Source organism: Tachypleus tridentatus, chromosome 9 (genome assembly GCF_004210375.1).
Source record: "Tachypleus tridentatus isolate NWPU-2018 chromosome 9, ASM421037v1, whole genome shotgun sequence".
Classification (NCBI taxonomy): Eukaryota; Metazoa; Arthropoda; class Merostomata; order Xiphosura; family Limulidae; genus Tachypleus; species Tachypleus tridentatus.
In genome coordinates this window covers 137756027-137779269 of record NC_134833.1, presented here as the reverse complement: position 1 = coordinate 137779269, position 23243 = coordinate 137756027, and the positions used below count along the sequence as shown (strand labels likewise).

Here is a 23243-nt window from a genome sequence, read left to right as displayed (position 1 = left end):
AAATCTAGAAATCGCTTGGGTGCACAGGCAGATTTGCGGATTGCTATCAGCAACAAAGTGCCACGCTTTGAAAAACTCGAAAGAAATAAACAGGAACAAAAGAGTAATTAAATTTAAATTGGCTTATGAACATTTGAACATTTCAAATTCAAAGAAGTTTCATTTCATGCATGGATGAAAATTTATTTTTTTGTATGCCATGTAGGGTTTATGCAACTTTTAGTTTGTTGTAATATTTTTTCTTTTCCAAATGTTTCGTTTTTGTTTATATATCATTAAAAACTAATTATAAAATTTTGTTTTGGCCACCTTCACCTTTATTCTTAAATAAATAATTACTGTGAGGGGTGGAGAACATATTAAAATTTTTAGGGGTGCGGGGCATAAAAAAGGTTGAGAACCACTGCTTTAAACCAATAAATTGAATATTTACTTTCTTATTTTGTTTCTCAATTGTTTAGTTAACAATTAACAACTATACTAAACATTAGCAACAAAGGGCTAAATTAATACACAACGCCACCTTTGATGTATTTCTTATTCTTTGCTTAGAGTAACCGGTGCAGTCGAAGTGCGACAAGATAGTTTTTGAGAACCGTAATTTTCTGAGAATATGGTTTTGGATTTAGAATTGTTTCGAGCCGAAAAAGGCGGAGATCCTTTAAAAATTAGAGAAAATCAAGCAAAACGTTTTAAAGATGTTACTCTAGTAGACAAAGTTATTGAATCGGATTCTCAATGGAGGAAATGTAGGTAACACTGTTAATAATACTGTTACTGTAAACGTAAAAGACCTTACGCTACATGCTATATATTCCACGGTGGCAAACTATGTTCAACGTGGTTGGGATTCATGTTATAGTAGTAAGGCCTAAACCGTTGATGAAATCATGAAAAACGTTGCATCAGCTCAATGTGATGTCAACATAAAGTTTCATTTGTAAACTGGTTTTGTGGAAATATATATATTTATTGAGTTGTAGGATGACGTTTCGGATTTGGGAAGACAGTATTTACAGCTTGTAATTTCAATTTCAAACATTTTCTTGTTTAAACGTTATAAGAGTAAATTATGTCGTCATCTCCGTGACGTGCACTCCTGGCCTAGTGTTGAAAAATGCAAATTGTAACAAAACATTTGCTAACTTTATTGTAAAATGTATGCCATGCTTTTTAATATCACGGCTTAAATTTGTATGTGATAAATTGATTACATACGAGATGGCTGAATGCAATACAAGCTACAATATGAAGCCGTAATAATTTTAGAAGAGGGAGTAATTTACAATCAAATATTATATTAATCATGTTTTATAGTTAATAGTGAAATAATCGTTGTTAAAGGGTGTAATATTGTTGTAAAATATTTTTAATATTAAAAATACACGTAATCTACCACTGTACTAGTGTAATGAGATTGTCTGCTGCATGTTTAGAAACACAATTTGTTGAATTATAAATTTGGAATCATTCATTAGATCATACGATAGGAAAGCTCTTAGACGTATTCATTATACACATAGTCACTGATTTTGGAGACAAGTACAATTTACAGTTGTATCATTTGATAAAGGAAGAACTAATATAATTTGAAGTATGAAAATACACAGGTGATAAACAATAAGTAATTGAAAGTAAAGGTTCAGTTTGTCAGTAGTGCAATATATTTAATATTACAGAGTACCTAAAAAATAAATATGCATTTTGTCTTTGCATTTGCTTTAAACATAAATATATCTTGTTTTTGTTTTTTTTGCTGCCATAGCTTTTATTAACATATGATTCTGAAATATTGTTCCTAATATCTTTCATTATTCCTTGCAATTCAACCAAGTTGTGTGGTTGCAGTAATAATCATATTAGGACTTGCTGTGGGCTAACCATTGTTGTAAAAGCCCCATTGATTCTTTGTTGTTTTTTCTTTTCAGAAATTGTGATGCCATTTACTTTTAAACATACTGTTGTTGATTGGTTATTAAACAGTTTTCACTTGGATTCATCTATAAAGAACACTTCAGTTTCACTCATCCCATGACTTCAAGTCTGATGCTTAGTTCTTAGAATTCTTATGGTTTGATTCACCTCTTGAACAATGGATTTGGAGCAAGTATACATCTGTTGAAGCCAATGACAAGATCCCTACTAGATTGTTGTGTATCATATAAAAAGTATAACTAACCTGAGTTATTGAACATCACTTTGAAGAGTTTGAGAATTATGTTTTGATAGTTTGTGTTGTCAACAGTACTAGTTTCATATATATGTTAGTCATTTTGAATTTCTATCCAAGGAGCCATGAATTCATCCACCAAACTATTGCTGGGAGTAATATTACTGTTAGTACTTTTATAAGGAATGAGCAGATGTGGCACTGCCTGATTAGTTGTATGGCTGAAAATTAATAACATGTGAATACTCTTGTGCAGTTCATTTTCATTCCAGTGAAAGGAACCATCTCATAATACTTGCATTTCATTCCCATTTTATTCTCTGTTTCCATAATTATCTTCAATACTATACATGAAATCAGTACATCATTGAAAATAGTGAAGTTGCAAAACACTAACAGTCAAATAACATGAAACTGTCAATAGTTGAGGATCAAAACTATAAATAAAAAAATATTTTAAAAACTGACTCGTAAGGGTTTTACATTCTTTTATTCAAGACTATGAACATGAAAAATAACATTGTCCTGAACCTTATTTTGTGCATTTACACTTTATGACGTGGAGGGGACTCGCATAAGTGTTATTTTCTAAGAATAAAAACTTGAACAGAAGCTATAAATATTATTTCTAATAATTGTATACTATTTGAAAACTAGTAAATGAATTTTAATAATATCAGTGCTGTGAAGAGCTGATCCTGTTGACTGTTCTTTCCTTATTCTAAAGCATTGTTTTTCAATCAGGATGCCACAAGATTGTGATAAAATATTGTTATCTCTGTGATCTCCCTCCCTGGTTACATCTCTGTTAACTAGGCTATAAAATATTAGGGGTGCCATGAAAATGGCAAGCTTAGTGTAAGGGTGTCTCTAGCACAAAAGGTTGAGAAACAATATTCTATAGGTTTTTGACAGTTTTAGTGAATGGATCAGAATGTGAAGAATTTGATAAATTAGGTCCTTTTTAGGTGTGTTAAATTATGTTCTTATAATATATAAATATTGAAAGGACATGTATGAGAGGAACACTAGTGTTGTTAGACAGCAAATAGAGAGGGATTTAGGTGTAATTGTTGATAAAACCCTATGCTGAGTGTTTATATATGATAACAAGAACAAATAGGGCTCATGGTTCTATTTGTAGATATTTTAGACTTGAGAACCAAAAAGGATGTTTAAAGTCTGTAGCAAGTCCCTGTTTGGAGTGCTGTGTACAGTAGTTTCTGGAAGGATATCAGTAATGTTGGAGAGATGGAGAGCCGAGTTTTTATATTTGTTTGTATGTTGAGTAAGCTGAGTGTGTCAAATGACATTTTTCTTCTTGTTTTTACTTGTATTTTTGTAAAGGTAATGTAGCATATTTTGTTTAATAACTGTTTTTCATTGCAGTACGCTATTCTCTAGACAATTGGAACAAATTAAAAAACCTGTGCAGTAAAGAAATTGGGACCAAAATGAAGGTAGTTTGAATTAATTACTTTTTACACTGTCTGCTAGGCTTGTGTTATCTTTATCTTAAATATGCTTTGATTTATTATGTGTAACATAATCAGTCAAATTATATTAAACCTGATAATCATCATTTTAGGGCTTTTATTTGTGAAACATGTTGTTATTAAGAGAAAGTATTATTCTTCCAGGTACATGTTTATTAATATCAAATAGACTGATGTATAAAAAAGTATCACTTTTTTACATAAAACCTAAAATTCAAATGAAATGATTGAACCCATTTAATGTGGCTGTATGATCTTCTTTATCTTGTTATGTGCAGTGTGGAGTTACATACAGTTGTATATTCTCTAAATTGACAACCAGTTGTATACAGATAACTACAAGTGTGTGCTTCAGATATGGTATTTAGTGTTTTCAATTATATAAAGTTTCTTTTCATACTAACTAAAGAATTATTTTGAGGATACATCAATGAATGCAGTTGAGTTTTTTGTTTATTTTCCAGAACAAGGAACCAATTGGAGAGAGTGATGAACTTACAAATAATGTTATAAACAAGCTGAGTGAACTAACTTCTGATATCTTGCAGGTGGGTAATACTTACTGTTAGAGGATTAATTTATGAAAGAAAAAATGTTTAACACTCTGTTTGTACAAGACAGATTATTGTATTAAACTTTTACAAATTCCAGTAGCTGTTCAATAAAAACAGAGACTGGAGTACCTTCACAGTAATAAATCATGGGTCAACATTCTTTATTAATTTATGAGTAGTTAATGTAGTTCAAGTATAGTATAGTTTGAATTTGTTAGGTAAAATACATAACAGATAAAATATAAAGTTTTACTGAAAATAAATGTTTGAAATTTATTTGGAAGGTTTTACAGATTATACAAATATTTGAAATGAAGAATTGTTCTTTAAATCTTAAAATGAAAATCAATGCATACACTGACTAGTAACGAAATAGACTATTTTCACAAACAAATCTTTTGTAAAAAGGCCACCTTGGCCTTGAGTTCCTGTGGACAGGCAACATTGGGGTGGCCACCCAGAGTCAGTAAGCTGGTCCACTTGGGGTAGGTTCAGCCAAGCACCAGTTTTGGATGTTCTCAACAGGTGTTGTGGACATTGTGTCTTATGCTGGGGTTTTGGTATACCAAAATATAGTGCTCATGAAATCCTGGCATTGCTGCAGTATCTTTGTTTGACATTGTAGTGCATCCCCTTGTAGGGCTTCATGGTGGATACTTCAGTATGCACTGAAATGTATTCTATTTATTATGGGCACCCCCATCCATGAAAAATTAAAAAAACAACAGATCATCATAAAGTGACCACATATGGACTACTGTTCAACAGTCATCATATGCTGCTGCACTCTGTTCCACTGCTACAGTGGTAGTGCAGATAAATCTCTCCTTGCTTCCAACAAAGTCCTTTTCAAATCACATGAAAAGTCTTTGCCTTCCACGATTAAGATAGTTGATGACTCTGTGTCAATGCCTGTCTCTGTCCCCTTCATTCCTTTCAATGGCTCTCCCCAGATCCATTTCCTTTGGCTCTGACTTCTGGTATAAGTTTGGGTCCATCTGCTTCTTTGGCCCCAAAATGCAAAACAATTATTTGTTCATGCCCTCAGTTGCTGGAATCTTTGTCCACCAACAGAGACCTGTCCACTTAACTCAGGGCAGGATCCATGGAGGCCAGTATTGTGTGTCATTTCTCCTGCCCTGCATCATGTAGAATCTATGAAGTACATAAATTGTACTGTTTATACCAACTCGCTTAGCTCTCTACTGGCCCTGTAATTGCTTCAAGTTAGTTGTCACCCTGTTCACATCGATATTCAAAACCAGTTAGCCCATTTCTCTTTATCATCCATTTCTATCCAGTTTTTCTGGACACCAGGTCATGTCAGTATTTGCGGGAACAAGCTCACTGACATTGCAGCTAAGTCTGTCTGCTCTGGTGCTATCACTGCTGTGCCTATTCCATACGTGGACTGCAGTCCTGTATTCAAGACTTGGCTCCATGCCAGTTAGCAGTCGACAATATGATAACAAGCTTTTCCAGATAAAACCTGTTGCACTTTGACCATCTTGTTTCCGTATGGATCAAAAGGAGGAAGTTGTTGACTAAGTTATGCATTGGTCAAAATTTTTTAACTCATCATTTTCTTTTGTCTGGGACTGATGCACCACTGTGTGTCCTGTGTGACACTCAAGTCACAGTAGCCCACATTTTACTGTCATCTTATCATTATGATCATGAGCAACAGCACCATTTTAGATATGTTTTTACCATGGGTTCACCCCTGATGTTGGACAGTCATTGGCGATGGTGACACTGTCCGCCACAGTTGTCTTTAACTTTTTAAGGGCCAGTGGCCTTTTTATTCTGTTTAAGTTTTTAATCTGACTTTTGTCCATTATTTTTATCCTGATTAATTTTTACATTTTACAAGGATTTTAGTTTTAGTTTTTTTCTGGTTTGGTGCAATTATCCCAGTTGTTTTGTGTCAATAAATGCCAAACAGCCAACCAATTTAACGTGTGCAGATGTGTGTACGAACTTGTGTATTTTATACCAAGCCCATCACAGAAGGGTTAAAAGGTAAGGCTCATTTGATTTGATGGCATTATTCAGCAATTTAAATCAACAACTGCTAAGAGTTGGTAGTTTATGGCATTTTGATTAATCACAAAATACATGTGGTGTTATTTACAAAGTATAATTAAGGAATGTGTACATTTCAATCCCTGAGAACCAAACATAACTGATTTAAAAAAAAAGTGATTTCTTGGTGTATAAAACTGCTGAGGACATGAAATGTAATACTTATGGGTTGTTGTGTTTTTTTCCATCCCTTTATGAATAAAAATACTAAAACATTGGTTTAAACCCTATAAAGCCTATTTAACTAAAATAACAATTGTACTCCCTTTGCAAATCTTAGATATATTTTATTTAATGTTTGATAATGTTTATATTGGAATTTTTATTGTGAATAAGGGTTTTTTTAAAACACTAATGTATTCTGTATACATACTGCTGTACACAGAAAGGAATTCCTCTAGAATACTTAATAGTGTGTTCAACTTGCTTGTGTAGTTGGTATGGTTAATGTCATTTTTGGTTGTTTGTGCTTTTTTTTTTGGTAGAGCATGGAGTTATAAGAGTAGTACATGTCCGTGAAGGAGGTCTGTGCTTTTTCTTCGTTTATATATTTAATATCACAAATAATTCAAAAATTTTGCAAATATTAAGTTTGGTGTAGGAGTGGTAATGCTAAAAAGACAAATACAATTAAGATGTGAACACACCAAACCATACTAAGATTTCTACACTATTTTTCAGTAAGTAGAAGGTCTTTTATTCACCACTCCAAGACTATATGACACTGCTTAGTTTAAATGATTTTGTTCAAACCTAAATTCATGAAACTATAAGAAAACAACATTTAGTTGTAAATAAAATTTATTCTTGGAAAGATTTGGTTACTAATGTAATGATTTTTGTATGGTTTTCTGTATTAATCTCTACCTTGAAAGATTTGGTTACTAATGTAATGATTTTTGTATGGTTTTGTGTATTAATCTCTACCTTGAAAGATTTGGTTACTAATGTAATGATTTTTGTATGGTTTTGTGTATTAATCTCTACCTTGTTTCTGTACTTTATGGCATTACCATCTCTACATCATACTTAATATTTGCAAACAAACTTTTATTACTTGTTTACTGTTTTTTTTAACAGTTTCATTGAAGTTGGCTGATAAGTGAACATTTGTTTTATTCTTATAATTCACTGTTAAATTTATATGCTTTTATTCAAACCTAAATTTATGCAACTGATAGGAATTCAACATTTAGTTGTAGATATGAATGTATGTAATAAAATTTATTACTATATGTATTAATTTTTTTGTTGTTACTGTGTCACTTATGCGGTATAGGGGCTGGTTCCTAAAGATGCCAGTTGTTGTATAGTGTACAAGGCGTTAAGTATTCTTCATGTTACAACCATATAATTTTCGTTATGATAGACTAGTATTTCCTATTTCACCCGTATTTAAGTTTTATAAAGATACACTAAATTTCTATATGAAAACTAACTTCAAGAGGTAATGATAATATTGTTTACACGAGAACTGATTTTTTTTTAGCTTATACTAGGCACTACTGTGCTTTGTGATAGCCTGTTCCCAAGTGCTCTTAAAATATTTTTCTGTTGCACTAAAACCACTGCAAAAACATCATAGTTTTTGACTAGTGTGGAAAAATAAAAAAGAAAGATGAACACTTTAGCTAGTTCAAAGGTCTCTACTGTAGCAACACTTTTCAGTGGCATTGGGAGACTTTCACATGAGAAATGCTCGATAATGGCAATTATATGCTTAAATAAGACTGCACGTGAACTTTAGCAGTTATTTGTAAGCATCGTACAGTAATAGATTGACTATGGCTCATCCCTTGCATACTAAACACCATCATACTTAGTAATAAGTAATAAAAGTGTAATTTCACGCATCGATTCAGAATGTAGTATCTTCACTATATTCAATAAACTGTGAAAGAATTTTTGAAAAGGATATTAGTGTATGTTTGCATAAAAACATTGTCTTTGAACCTGTTTGTGTCACCACAGAGACTAATGCATCTAAATATTTGTTCAGTAAAAGTACTAAAATGTTTCTTGTGTTTTTGGCTGTACATTAGACACTGACTGTCACTCAGATTAAAAGAATCCGAACATTGATGGACGAGGAGATGGTGAAATGTGGTGAAGAATTAACAAGGCTTGAAAAAGAGAGAAATGAAACACTGAAGGAGGTTGGCAATTGGATCCATGATTCTGTTCCTATCAGTAATGATGAGGTAAGTTGTCTGCTAATTTGTTGGTACAGTCTTACTTTCAAGCTAAGACAGAACAACTCTTCTATTGATAGTTGTCATGGTAACAAGAATGATTCAAGTGATTTATTAGTAAATGACTTCATACCAATATGAATTAAGTTGTTTTAACCCTACTTTGACTACAGAGCACCTTTTATTTAAGAGTAAAAAATCACTGTAATGCTTTTTCATGGGTTTTAACTCAAAACTATTTTTAAATTCATGTTTTCTCAGTTTTAGTGTTAATGTAATATGCATAGAAAAATTAAAAGGTATTCAAACTTTGGCATATGTTTGTAAAAATATTCTTCTATGAATTAACATTAGGTCAGCTTACTTAAGTTTTAGAAAGTATGGGAAGCAGTATCAGTGTATTTTTGATGATTCAAATCATTATTTATTGAAAACAAACTATTTTCATTAAATACAAGTTGATCTTGACCAGAATACTAGTAATAACAATATTGTTCCATAACTTGACATATGTAATAGTGATGCAATTTTGAAAATTTAGGTCATAGTTCATTAATAAATTTGTATCTGTTTTACCACTCTTGTATGTTTTATAGCCAGAAGTGGTACCACTGTTATTGGCAGAATAAAGAGCAATAAAAACCTAAGTTGAAGATATATAAAATGTAACTATCTGATCAGCAATGAAAAACTTTTAATTTTAGGACAAAAGGAAGCATTTCAAATGTTTTCATTGTTTTGTAACAAAAGTTTTAAGTTTTTGTCATGTAATAACTGGTAAAAACTAAAATTGAATTTAATTGAAGCTAAAACTACTTATTGTGTAGTACATTGGTCCTAAGTTTCATGCAGTTTAATCAAGTATTTCCACAAAACTTTCATGGGATGTTAGTGTCACCCTTCAGGTCTAGAAGAGGTTAAAATGTATGGAAAATTATTCACAATTTCTGTGAAGTTTTCTAATCTAGGAGGCCCAACATGGCCAGGTGGTTAAGGCACTTGACTCGTAACCCAAGGGTCACGGGTTCAATCCCTGCCACACCAAATATGCTGGCCCTTTCAGCCATGGGGACATTATAATGTGACAGTCAATCCCACTATTTTTTGGTAAAATAGCCCACAAGTCAGCAGTGGGTGGTGATGACTAGCTGCCTTCCCTCTAGTGTTACACTGCTAAATTAGGGATGGCTAGTGCAGATAGCCCTTGTATAGCTTTGCATGTAATTAAAAAAAAAAAATCTAATCTGGGACAGTTTTTCTTTTTTTACATGAATTAATATTCAAAGCTTTGCCTTGTAACTTTTATTCAAACCAGATATGAATTCATAAATTCTTTTAACAACTAGTATAGATGAAATAAGGAACATAAAAGATATAGTTAATAAAAACAAATGTAAGAATAGTTATACACAACCATTTGTTCATCACACATTTGAATATGCTAGAACTTTTGTAATCAACTTAAGGACTTGTCACCTGTTTGTTGATGGTGAGGGTACAGCTCTAATAAAACAGGCATTCTTATATAAATAAATGAAAACATAATGAAAGTTTATTTGATTAGCTGTATTTGTAACCAGTTGATTATTAATTCACTTTAATCAGGTAGCTTGTTCTAATCAAAAGTTGATATCAGTGTTATGTAAGTGGTAGTAATGAGTATATATTAGTGAATATTTATTATGGGTTAGATTCAAGATATACAACGATATTTACTGTAATTCATCATAATGTACATATATGTGTACATTTATATAACAGAAAATGTTTCTAAGTTTTTGTTTTACTAAACTACAAAATTGAAAACATAATGATAAGTGATTTGTTTATTTAAAAATTAGAGATTTTGTAAATGCTAATTTAGAATAAAATTATTTGCTTGAACAAATATAACCCTAGCTTCTGATCAATGACAATATTAAAGCATCTTCTCAGTTGTCAAACTTCTTAATGTTTCCATAATGCTAGTTTTGGAGAATAATTTAATAATTTATAATTCACTCTAATTTTTTCAGTCAGTGAATTTAGCAGTATGAACTTTAAAAGCAAAGTTGTAAAACATTTTTACAAAGTTTATTTCTAAAGACTTTGCAGCAAGTTTTGAACCCATATAAAAAAAAAAAGTGCTTTTAAGATGTGAAAGTTCACAAAAGCATACAGATGCCATTGGTTAAAACACAAGTTCTTAACTTGCCAAGATGACATGAATTAACTCTTGTTTCCTTTATTAGACCCTAATTAGCTTGTTTTTTGTAGGAAGAAAATGAAGTAATACGAGTGTGGGGAGATGTAGAAACACGGAAAAAATACTCTCATGTAGATCTTATACACATGATTGATGGTGTTGATGGAGAACGAGGAGCAGTGACCGCAGGAGGCAGAGGATATTATCTTTTGGTAACTAAGGTCATGGGTAGCATCTAAAAATCCTGACCATTTTTCTTTACTTAAGATAAGAAATTATTTCATTTATAAAGGTTTTAATAACCTTTATTATTATTCATCAGTAGCTTAGCAATACTTGAATGTAATAAGTTTTTTTGTGTACTGCAGAATAAGTTGTTGAAGAGAATTTGATCATCACGATGCAGGAAACTTGTTATTTGTGGTAGTCACTTTCAATACAAATGGCTTCTCTTGGAGAATGGGTATAAACTATCAGACTTGGCTTTAATACAAGTATGATAAATGATTCATTATTAACTTAGAGGAGGTAAAGGGGTGTATTTTAACATATCTTTTTTATGTATAAATACCTGGTATTTCAGTATATCCTTTTCAAGAAAGTTTAAATGAACTAAATAGTATATGAGATGTTAAGGTTGTGTTTACCAATTGTCAATTAAAATCTTAATTATAGTCCTTAATAGTATTAATATATTGTGTTGTTGTTAGTCTCAGGATTCTTGTGTAGAAGACATCTGTGATTTAGTGATATTTTCAAAAGAATAAATTAACAGCACTCACTTCACTTGTTTTCCAAATAGTATATTTATTTTGAACTAGTTAAATGTATGTACAACAAATTTTTTATACTGTAGGTGAGTATAGGTGTATCATAGACACCATATTGTTTTCTCTTCATCTTGTCAAAAGTTCACTTAGGCCTATTCAATTGCTTTAGAAATTCAGTCCACAAGCCAAACTACTTTTCTCTGTTACCTATGCCAAACAATCCAAGCATAGTTCACTTATGTTTCATCGAGTTGTATCCTTTACTTTGTCATGTGCTCCTTTATCATATTTAAGCAAACTTTCCATAAATGTCTACTTTTTATCAAAGAGCATAAAGGGGAGATTCAGTTATATGAGAACTCTTTGAGAAAATAACTTTTCATCTCTCTTTCAACACTGTTATTCTCACCATAATATATATCAGCCACTAGGCCTTCCGAATCCTGCATCAGAACATCTCTTTTACATGACTTTACCTTGTTTCTCATCTTTTCTGTCTTTGTCTGCTGTTTCTCACTCATCTCATGCTATTTATATGTTTATTACTGGATTGCCTACTCACTGTATATTCTCAACATCAAATAATTTTCCATGACATTCTATAAACTTGACATCAATAAGTTATAAACAACATATTCTTACCAAGTTCTGTAACTAAACTTTTCATGTTCTCTACTTTAAAATATTTGCATTTAACTCTCTTGTTATGAACAAAACTAAACAATCAAAATATTCTCTCAGAGTAGATAATATCCACACTAAGCAGTATTTTATGTCATGGCACAGTATTTACACAAAAACTACCTCATGCTCAAATTACATAAAAAAATAGAGAATGCTATACTGTATAGACTGAACAAATCATTAAACTTGTTAACTTTAGTAACACCAAAGTTGCTGAAGCATTTTAGGTATTCCTTAGTGTACTTAATTATTTCAATTCATGCACTATAATATTGTCTTCTTTTTTTCTGTTTTATATTACCTTAAATATATATGTATATGCTGCAGTAGTTACAGGGCAAGCTAGAAAGTCTGCAAAAAATCAGTTTTATAACATTTTGTTTTGTCATTAACAGTTTAGACAGCAGTAAGAATTACCAAATATAATTCTTATAAATTATATTAGCAGCTGTCTTTCTTTAGCAAGTTTTATTCACTGTGATGCCATATTGTATGTAGTTGTTTACATGTATATATTTTTTTCCTTAAAGAATGCTGCTGTGTTTCTTGAACAAGCCCTTATACAGCTTGCCCTACACATTTTGCATAAAAAGAAATTTAAAATTCTCTCAACTCCATATTTTGTAAGAAAGGAAATAATGCAGGAAGTTGCACAGTTAAGCCAGTTTGATGAAGAACTGTATAAGGTAAGTTTAATGAATCAAAGATACAAAACTTTATCTCTATGCACATTCAGGTAATTTGGCTGACCTTAAAACCACAATGAAAAAAATTAAATAATTCCCAATTATCCTTTTTTTCTCTCTAGAATGACTGCAAATAGCTTTAACATTTGATCCTAAATAGCTTAAAGCTCAGAACAGTAAACATCTGCTTATTCTTTAGTTTTATTGTTTTATTGACCTTTGACTCATGCCTAACTAATAATCCCTCCATACAAGCTGTAAATCACTTTGAATGCTTAAGTCAGTTTACTGTGTTTATTTACATAACATAGCTTGTGAATAATTATTATTACTATTTTTTGTTATCATACTTAACCTAACTTTATCTAACTTAAAAAGTATCTAATTTTTACATCTTAGTTAGTTTTATAATGTACTTGAAAAACAGGAAATGGTATTTACCTATTTCCCTTGGTTTTTTTTTGCTATTGACTGTCAACAAAAGTTAAACTTACTTTTTTATACTAATGGTACTAGTCTGCAAAATAATTATTTAATTAAATAATGAACCTTAGAACACAAAATAATAACGTTCACATAACAAACAGTATCTTATAACTATAATCATTTTTCTAGTTTTCTAATTGTGTTATAAGGGCCTTTAAAAATTTAGCTAAGCCTGTTGTTGTGAATACTTTAAGAGACATTTTCAAACTGAGGTAAAATAAACAATACTTTCTGCAGTAAACAACGTTGTTTGATAGACTAAAACTTTAGGTTTCTGTTGGGTGTAAATAATACAGTATAAAACATCAGAGAACTACTGACAATTTGTGAAAGAAGGGATATAACAAGTGGGCATGACAAGTGGTTCTGATAATATTAAAGACTAGAGAGATTATGAAAATATGACTTGCTTTTTTAGTAATATCTGTATTATAAAGAATAACTTTCATTAAATTCCATAATTTTTAGATGATTTGTAAATACGTTAGGAAAAAGGGAAGTCCAAGAGAACAAATATCAAAATTCTCATAGTAGAGGAGACTGAGGATTTTTAAACATTTCCTTATAAAATTAAAAACTTAAGACTTATGTTAAACTTTGATTTATTAGTACATTTTTATGCCAAGTTGGTTTATATACAGTGATGATAAAAAAGATTAAGTAAATTTTGAATGTAGTTCTTTATAGGGTCATGACATGCACACTTTGACCTAACCATAGCAGAAGAGTTAATTGCAATATCACATATTGTAGAATAGTTGTACATGTTGCTAACAGGACATAACTACAAATGTGTGACAAAATATTGGAGTTTTATATTATGGGTAATAATTATATGCATTTGTTACAGTATACAAGTTTCTTTTAATTTTTAAAAACATTTTTGTGGAATTTTCCAAAAATTTAGGTTATTGGAAAATCAGACAAGGATAATGAAGCTTCATCAGAAGAAAAGTATCTTATTGCAACTTCTGAGCAACCAATAGCAGCTTTTCATCGAGATGAGTGGATTCCAACAGAACAGCTTCCCATCCGATATGCTGGTTTGTCAGCATGCTTTCGCCAGGAAGTTGGTTCACATGGCCGTGACACTAGAGGAATATTTCGGGTTCATCAGTTCCAAAAGGTATAATTTAAAAGCATTAAGGAAATATGCAAAAACGTTTGTGACAAGTTCATTTGTACATTTGATAGATTCTATTATTTCCTTGGGAATAGTTAAGTAATGACAGTAATATATTTATAATTGTGACAGTAAATAAATCACAGGGTTTCATCTAATTAGAAATTTATGATTCTTATTTATGTAAGTTATATCTGAAAAGAGGTTTAGGTGGTAGAAACTTGGCACAAACCACAAGTTCTTATCAAAATATATATAGCTGTGTATTTTTCAAAAAAGAAGTTTTACTGTGATGTGAATTAGGAAGAGAACTGTGTAAAGAAAACAAGAACTTAGATGTGATAATGTTGCTTAGTAAAGCATATACAGTAGTTAATCAGATGAAAATAATGTCTTCCAAGTGTACTGCAGTTAGTAATGTATTAACTCTTGCAGGTTGAGCAGTTCTGTTTGACCTCCCCACATGATAACAAGTCCTGGGAAATGTTTGATGAAATGATTGGCAATGCAGAGGAGTTTTGTAAAATGCTGAATATTCCCTATCGCGTGGTGAACATTGTCTCTGGTACGTGGAGCTGTTGTATCCCATCTGTAAAGTTTTTGTTTATGAATAATTCTGATAGTCTTTTAATCATTACACAAAACTTCCATGACATACTAGGCCTTATACAAGAAGCAGTTGGTTAACATTCTTTATTATCGACCTGTCAGTGTTGATAAAATATAACATTTAGTTAGAATTGTAGATCTCATCTGATTTTATTTGGTTGTACAGCATAATTGGTATGTTGTGTAATCTTAATGTTTTATTCTGTAGGAGAACTGAATAATGCTGCAGCTAAGAAGTTTGATGTTGAAGCATGGTTTCCTGGGTCAGGAGCCTTCAGGGAGTTAGTGTCTTGTTCCAACTGTCTGGACTATCAGGCACGTCGGCTCCAAGTGAGATATGGTCAGACCAAGAAGATGAATGCTCAGGTAAGTTTATTCTTTTTCCTTCAGTTAGCAGACTTAAATTAATTGGAGTTTCTGAGTTTTTTACATACTTTATGATATTATTTTATTATACTCAGTTCGTTGATTTCTTCTTAGTTTCAGAAACTAAAGAAATACATTGTTTTAAGTAATTCTAAACTGTTGCTATAATACCAAAGACTTTGTAGATGTTAAATGTTTATAATATCACTCATTACTGCCAGTTTTTCACTTATGTTAACTTTGTGTTTTTTATTTTGTTAGGTTGATTATGTTCACATGTTAAATGCAACAATGTGTGCAACAACTCGTTGTATCTGTGCTATCTTAGAGAACTATCAGACTGACACTGGTGTTAAGGTTCCCCAAGCCCTTAAGCCATATCTTCCTTCTGGTGAGTTGCCTGTTATTTTATTCATCATGTTTTCATTTCTAGGTTTGTTGAATCAGAGCAGAGAACATAACTAAAATACAATTGGTTAGATATCATTTATGAAAATATTTTCTTGTAGATGTAACAATTGCAGCATATTTGCATAATTTTGAGGAACATCATTAAGGACTTCACACTAACTTTTTGTGGCACTAGCAAATGTTAAAAGTTATTTGTAAAAAAAGGATAGTAATACTGGCAAAAAAAAGCAAACAAATTCATAGTTATAACTCATAAAACTAGCTAGCTGATATGACTTTTCAGATTAATATTTTTTTAATATGCCAGCAAAATTTAGGTCTTTGTGACAATTATATTTTATAATATAAAGTAAACTAAAAATATATATAAAAACATTTATGGATTATTTGTCTTAGTATTTTAAAGTTGAAGAATCCAACTGAAGTGTATGAGAATGATGTTACAAGGAAAGGCATATCAGTTTATCATCATAGTGTGGTTTGCCATGAATGTTTAGCTTGCAGTCAGTTTTTATAAATATTAATTTCCAATGCTGTTTATGGTTGGTGTGAATATTCATAATGGTGCCTGGATTAACAATGGAGCAAACAGTAGTAGTACACATTCATGGTCACTAACTATACAATCCATTGGCTTTTCAAGCCCTGTCATTAATGTAACATTAAAAAATACAACATATGTTCCATTTACTCTCCTTATATTTGATTCTGTATGAAATGAGCTAAATAAGGAATGTTACATCTGGAATTTCAAATAGGCTGTTAATATAATGTTTATTGTGGATACAAGCACTTGATTAAGTATTTAAAGTTTGTTTGTTTTGCTGTGTTGTTAAAATTTCACTATTGGATGTTTAGTTTTTTTAAATTATATTTTATGTGTCCCAGCCATGTACATCTGATATTGAGAGTTGTTTTATATGTCAACATATTAGCTGTGACTGCTTCATGTTGAACTGATTAGGGCTGTGTTTATCACCTTAGTTTTAACTGTGCTTTGTGTGCTGTGTAATGTACTACTGATTTGATGATTCTAAAACGTGTTAATAATGAATGAATTTTATTTATTTAAGAATAACTTACTACACATAATCTAAAGCCAGAACTTAGCATCAATCATATTTTTTTTATTGATAAATATAAAAAGTAGAAGCTCTAATTTTGATGATATACATACCTATTCTTCAACAAGTTACTACAACTGTTTTAAATTTATTACTTCCTTTAATATGGTGCACTGACACTGAAGATGAATAATAAATGGAATATGAAGTTTAAACTTGCACACTTCATTTCTCTTAGTCATTATTAATTTTGATGGTCAGGACATGAAACTGAGTTTTCCACCAGTGGCCTCTTCTGTAATGGTGGAAAAAAAAATTAGTGGAGCACATAAATTCTGCTCTAAAGTTTTAGCTTTATAAAAATATTGTTCATTCTGTTACATGTTTTAATACAAATAAATGAAAATATAATTTATAAGTGCTTTTAAAAATTAACATTTTGTAAATAGTAAGTATACATCTCAAGAAAAATTGATATTTCAGCTTAGCAGCTCTGAGAAAAAATGTTGACATTTTGTATAACATTGTAGAATATCAAGATGAAATTCCCTTTGTGAAGCTAGCACCTATTGATGAAGCCGAGACCAAAAAGAAAAAGAAACAAAGAGAAGGAATGAAAAAGAAAACAGAAGAATAGGAGATTTAAAATAAGTGAAATAGGTTTAATAAACTTAAAATATCCTCAAAGCTTTCTGTACATGTGGTACTGTTAAGTTAAATTAATTTCCAGTCTGTAACAAATGTTTCTTCCTGCACATACTCTAATTTCATAACACTGAAAGCTATGTAGATTCCAATTTTGAAATATTTCAGATAATGTTTGATAATTATGGCCCTTTAAGATTTATTTTATGCAAATATTTAATACTTTGCTGTATATTTCTTAAAATACATAATAAAATCATGTGAAAACAAACTTGCTATTTAATTTTCAGTATTTAGATTTAAAATCAAATTCAATTTATTTAGTGTAGTAGCAGCTACTCTCCAAGAAAGGATCTTCCTCATTAACCTAAAACTGTCAGTTTTCTAACAGAAATATTTCCAGATGTTCTGTCCCAAAGAATTTTCTGCCTTTGCAAATTGATTACTGAAGTGGTTTTTTTTTTAGAAATAGCATCAACACCATACATCTCCAACTAAAGCTTGTTTGTGATTTCATTTTAACTTTCAGCTACCTGCCTTCTTTCTGTAATTATTTAAAGATCCATATTCCCCTATTTATATTACCAATTATTAATAATTTTGTTTGTTTAGTTTATATATATCCATCATGGACATAAATCTGTATAATAACAATACTGTCCTATTTGAAATAGTTTAGTGAAATATGTAGTTGGTGTATCAGGACACAGTGAAAACCTTTGGGTTGGTTTTATCCAGACTGGATTGCTATTGCTTCTTACATCATTGCCATAATATTATCATTAATAGCAGTACTACTTGTGTGGTCACCATGATGCATGATAATCAGCATATCACATATATGTATGTATGTAAAATATATGTAGTTACTATATTTATACCCAGAAGCTCTATGGGGAGTCTAAACACTGGATTGGAAGGAATACTGAACTATACTGGAATGGTATACATGGACTGGATTTTGTAAATGCATGAGTTTCAAACATGCAATACATGTTGGCTAGTATTTATATCTATGTATACATGAAGGCTTTATAATTTTTAAGTGGTAAAGTCCAATACATATATAGTCACATCAATTTTTCAAGTTGTAAAGATGCATGCATATGAATACTAATAAGTATTAGTATACATTTCTTATCGCTGTTATATTTCCCCCTTCCTCTCCACTTGTCAAGGTTTTGCTGCAGTTAGCCAGGTTCTCTCTTAGAGTGACATTCTGGACATTCCTTAAGGTCAAAAATGTGTTATTACAATTATAAACTGATTGTATTAATGCACATTTCCCCTCTCCCTTTTGATGGAGTATGGGTCATGACACTTCTATGATTATCTTCCACTGTGATGACCCTAACTGATGGTAGATTTTTGTTGCTGACCTCTATCTGTAACTAAGCTTGGTGCTGTCTTAAACTATAGCTAAAAGATTTCTATTGTGAGTGACAATCTAGATTTTTGTATGATGTTTTAGACCTTTGTGTAACATGGCTAAAATCAATCATGCAGTGGTAAAACAAAACTGAGACCCTGTAAATAGCATCATATTCAAAAGAGCAGAAACTTTATATGTAAACAAATGATATTTGACATTAATACAGATGCAACAGAAAGTTAATAATCACTGTGGTGGTACATGTGTCATGCCTGTCATATAAATATTATATTACATCCATGGCCTGTCTCCAGCTATATACATATGCATGTAGTAGATTATGCTCCATATAAACCACAGACAACAATAAAATGATTGAGTATGATATTTGTACAGCTGCTGTTATTTGCTAGGTAGTCAAATGAACGTAAAACTATGCTGTACAAAGCACAGTGACATTTAGTAATATTACCTAGGTTTTATTGTAATATTCACAGCTATTCTTGCTATAGGCTAGTAAAACAATATTAACTAATAATAAAGAAAAAATGGGAAATTCATATTATGAACCACTTACTGCAGTTCATGATAAAGCTGTAAATTAACTGTTGAACCTATTCTGCTCAGGGATTCATATATGCAAAAATCTCTGTATAAAATTGTTTACTAAATGTAATCTGAGGTAAAATATATTTTGCACCAGTATGATACTTGAACACAGTTTTGCTCACTACTGCTAAGGTAATTTATTATGTTAGATGTGAAAAATCTTTCCAGCAATTTCATTCACTGGCTTATACAGAATTATAAATTACAGTGTTACACAAATTTTGTTCCTGGATAGTATGTGTTATTTCTTAATTGCTTATGTTGTAAAAGTACAGAAAATGGCTCATATTTTCTTCAAACTTTGCTTTTGTGACCTGGACAATGAAATTTAGAAATTAACATATTTTCTATATAAAAACGGGCAAATTTGCACATTTTCATTTACATAAGGTCTGAATAAAACAACATGAATCAAGATTTACATGTATTTATACTAAGGTTATACAAAAATGTTTAGAAGTGAATAGTTTTTCGAGATTTGCAACTGTAACGTAAATCACTTTCACGTATCAGCCCCCAAATATAGTCTCCCATCATGTTTTCGTTATACGCTCCCAGGTCACAAGAGCAAAGTTTGAAAAGAAAAATAGGTCTTTTCCATTTACTTTAGGCATAATTAATTGGGAAATAACACTTTCTGCCCAGGAACAAGAAAAAGTAAAAACTTTGTTACATAGTGTTATGATATTGTATGGGTAAAAGTTGTTTTTTATGGATTAAGTTTTTGTTTTATGCTCAGACAGAGTTCAGTCAAAAATAACTCTCACTCTGTAGAAAGTAAACTTACAGCATTTAATCATAATAGATTTCTATAGAACAGGAATTTTTTTCCTGTTACTCAAGATTCACAAATCTGGGTATTTAAGTTTTAGTTTTAAGCTTTCTAACTATTTAGATTGTCATTTTTCTTCTCTGTTAAAAACACAATGGATGTTCTAAACCACTTCAATGACTCATCACACAAGATCTTTTACTTGCATCTTCCCTACAGATGTACAGTTACTGTACACTGGTATTCCTCTTAATTATGCCATGCCAGCTCTGACATTTTTTGAACAAAAAGGACACTATATCCCCTGCCACTAAAACCTTCTGTCTACCATTAGAAACAGATTTAACGATAAATATCTTCAAATTCAATTGCTAACTGTATTAACTCACAAATGTTTCCATGGGCATGAAATTTCAGTGTTTATTCACTGATATGTTTGTAGGCTATGTCATTTGTATTTTCCCTAACCTTTTTACCTGCTATATTGACTACATTTTAGGTGTTGTTACATGTACTAAAGCTTAAACAGAACAATTCAACTTTATCCAGCTCATTGATACACTTGCCAAATCTCCAATACCTCTGCTTCATTTCAGGTGACTCTCTTTCACGTCATAAAATACTACAAAGACAATGATAGTTGGGCTTACTCAGACTAACATTTTTCTAGGGCAGTTCATAAGATTGAGAAGCTTATGCTCTGAGAATCAAAACCTTCTCTCCAAAACCACCAAGATGGCAGGATTCTTTGAACAACTGCCTAGCTCATGTCATCAAAAAACCCACAAACACATACTGTATCAAATACCAGCTGCATCCAACCTGAGGATAAAAGTCAAAATGAAAGAATCCCCTTAATATTAAAGTACCATCTTCTCAACAGATATTATACAGAACAATTTTAAATTACTCGTGACTGTCTTCCCTTTTAATCTCATGTAACCATAATCTAAAACTTAAAAGTACAAGAAAACAACTTCTCCACTATTGGAACTTGCCATTGTACTAGAAAAATATTACAACTGTCCACACATTTCAAACAAAACTACAATAACTGGTCCTAGTTCATAAACTCTCTGTTGGAGAAATAGCCTGAAGATTTGGTGGCTGTTTTTTTGACAACTTTATATCTGTAAGAAAAGACTTCACTGACTTCCAGGTACTTTAATACTCCTGAAAAAAATTGGTACCTCTGACATGAATGTCTGAATGGTATGAAAAACACAAAACTTAAAAAGAAAGCCTAGAACATTGCCTTATCTTCCAGATGAACACTATCTCCTCTTGGAATTAATTAAAAATTTAGTTTGAAATAATAATAAAAAAATTCCATTAACCTTTAGATGTGTCTTACTTATTGTTTACTTATTATACCTCCTTATATCTTACCTAAGTGAATTCTTCCCATACTGATGTATATATCCAATTTCAATTGCTTTAACTACTTCATTTCTATTTTTTGCTAATTTTAATATTTTTTAACAAAAAATAAATATTTTATCAAACAATGTTTTTGTTACCATGCTACATACTGATTCTTTTTTAGCCTAATTTTAATGTGACCAGGATTTGTATGAAACATTGTGCAAAATAAAACTTAAAAACGTTTCCATCCATATGTGTCAGTTTGTCATTTATTTCATACAAGTTTTCATGCTAATGCCTTGCACAAAATGCCAGTACAGATAAATTATAGATTATGCAAACTGTTTCTTCTCAGTGTAAAAATTCTGTACAAAATTACAAGCCATGAAAAGATAAAACAAATTCAAGTTCTATAGGAAAGAAAAGTATTAACTTAAACCAGCTGGTTGAAGGGCACTCACATTGTAGACTAATTTTTTCTCCATTTTTGTTTGTTGTTGAATGTGTTGGAGTACTAATAATAAAGTTCTCAACTGTATTGTTGATAGTGAAATGTTTCTCAATAGGTGTCTCCTGGTTCTGATGTTCTTGTGCTCAAATCACCAAGTCGGTGGACTGTCTTAAAGTATAAACTAAATATTTTTATGAATGATACAGGGTACATGTAAAGGACTGTCTTATGTTGAAAGTAATGCTGTTTTATGTATGCACACAATTTCTTTTAATTTTGTGCATGCACCTTTATTGTAAGCCATACAATCTGACAAAGAGAGGTAGTTGAAATGTCATCCTTCTTGAAATAAAAACAAAAACACTTGGGAGTTGTTCAACCTATTATTTAATTCTGATATCTTTTTTGCCAGTGTAGTTTTAACTAAATGTTTGGTTATATACAGTACTTTGTATAAAAATATATTAAATGCATGAAGATATACAGATATGTTTTTCTCAAGTGATTTGATGTTACACTCAGCACACAGTTATATTCACAGTTAAAACTTTTAAAATGTTAACATTTACCTGTTTTCAAATTTGAAATAGATTTAGCTTAAGCATTTTAAAATATCCTTATTCTTAAAACATAGGTCTTTAAATACAAATTATGTTTTAAAATAATTAATTCAAAGATAATATTTAAGTGAAAACCAACTGAAATAATTTTCCCTTTTAATGAAATTTAAAACAAAAAATCCAAAATGAAGGTTTTCTCTCACTGTCTTGAACATTTATCACTTTATATGCAAACTGTATGCAATACCTATTTCATAGTTTTCTAGTATGTGTCTCACAAATCAACTTTTGTTTGGCAATAAACACCAAAATTTGCTGCTCATACTATTAGCATACACAGAAGTACCACAATTTGTCTATTTTCATTTTGCAGTAATGATATTTGAACCAGTATTTATTCCTTTTTCTGTTGTATATGTAATGCCATGAATTTAATAATCATATAAGAATTAATTCACATTTGTTTTCCACATTTACAAGGAGTTGCCATCATAAAGAAATATTTCAAGACTTTATTTTTCTTAATCAGAGGCAAGGTGGAAAATAATGGTTGCTCGTATTTTTAAACTGAAAAAACAAATGTAATGC

The 23243-nt window shown here is 30.9% G+C and overlaps 1 protein-coding gene across 2 annotated transcripts; it reads left to right on the top strand.

The window, feature by feature from the left end:
• The first annotated feature begins 530 nt into the window (after window positions 1-530).
• SerRS (Seryl-tRNA synthetase) lies at window positions 531-17797 on the top strand. Of its 2 annotated transcripts, none has more exons than XM_076457489.1 (11): window positions 531-749; window positions 3560-3630; window positions 4131-4214; window positions 8348-8506; window positions 10754-10894; window positions 12667-12822; window positions 14216-14434; window positions 14867-14996; window positions 15249-15406; window positions 15668-15797; window positions 17412-17797. In XM_076457489.1, exons 1-11 carry the CDS (start codon window positions 614-616, stop codon window positions 17516-17518), a joined length of 1491 nt encoding a protein of 496 aa, XP_076313604.1. In that variant the 5' UTR covers window positions 531-613; the 3' UTR covers window positions 17519-17797. The 2 variants fall into 2 exon arrangements, with proteins under 2 accessions (XP_076313604.1, XP_076313605.1); XM_076457490.1 differs by lacking the exon at window positions 531-749 and adding an exon at window positions 2099-2168.
• Window positions 17798-23243: the final 5446 nt, after the last annotated feature.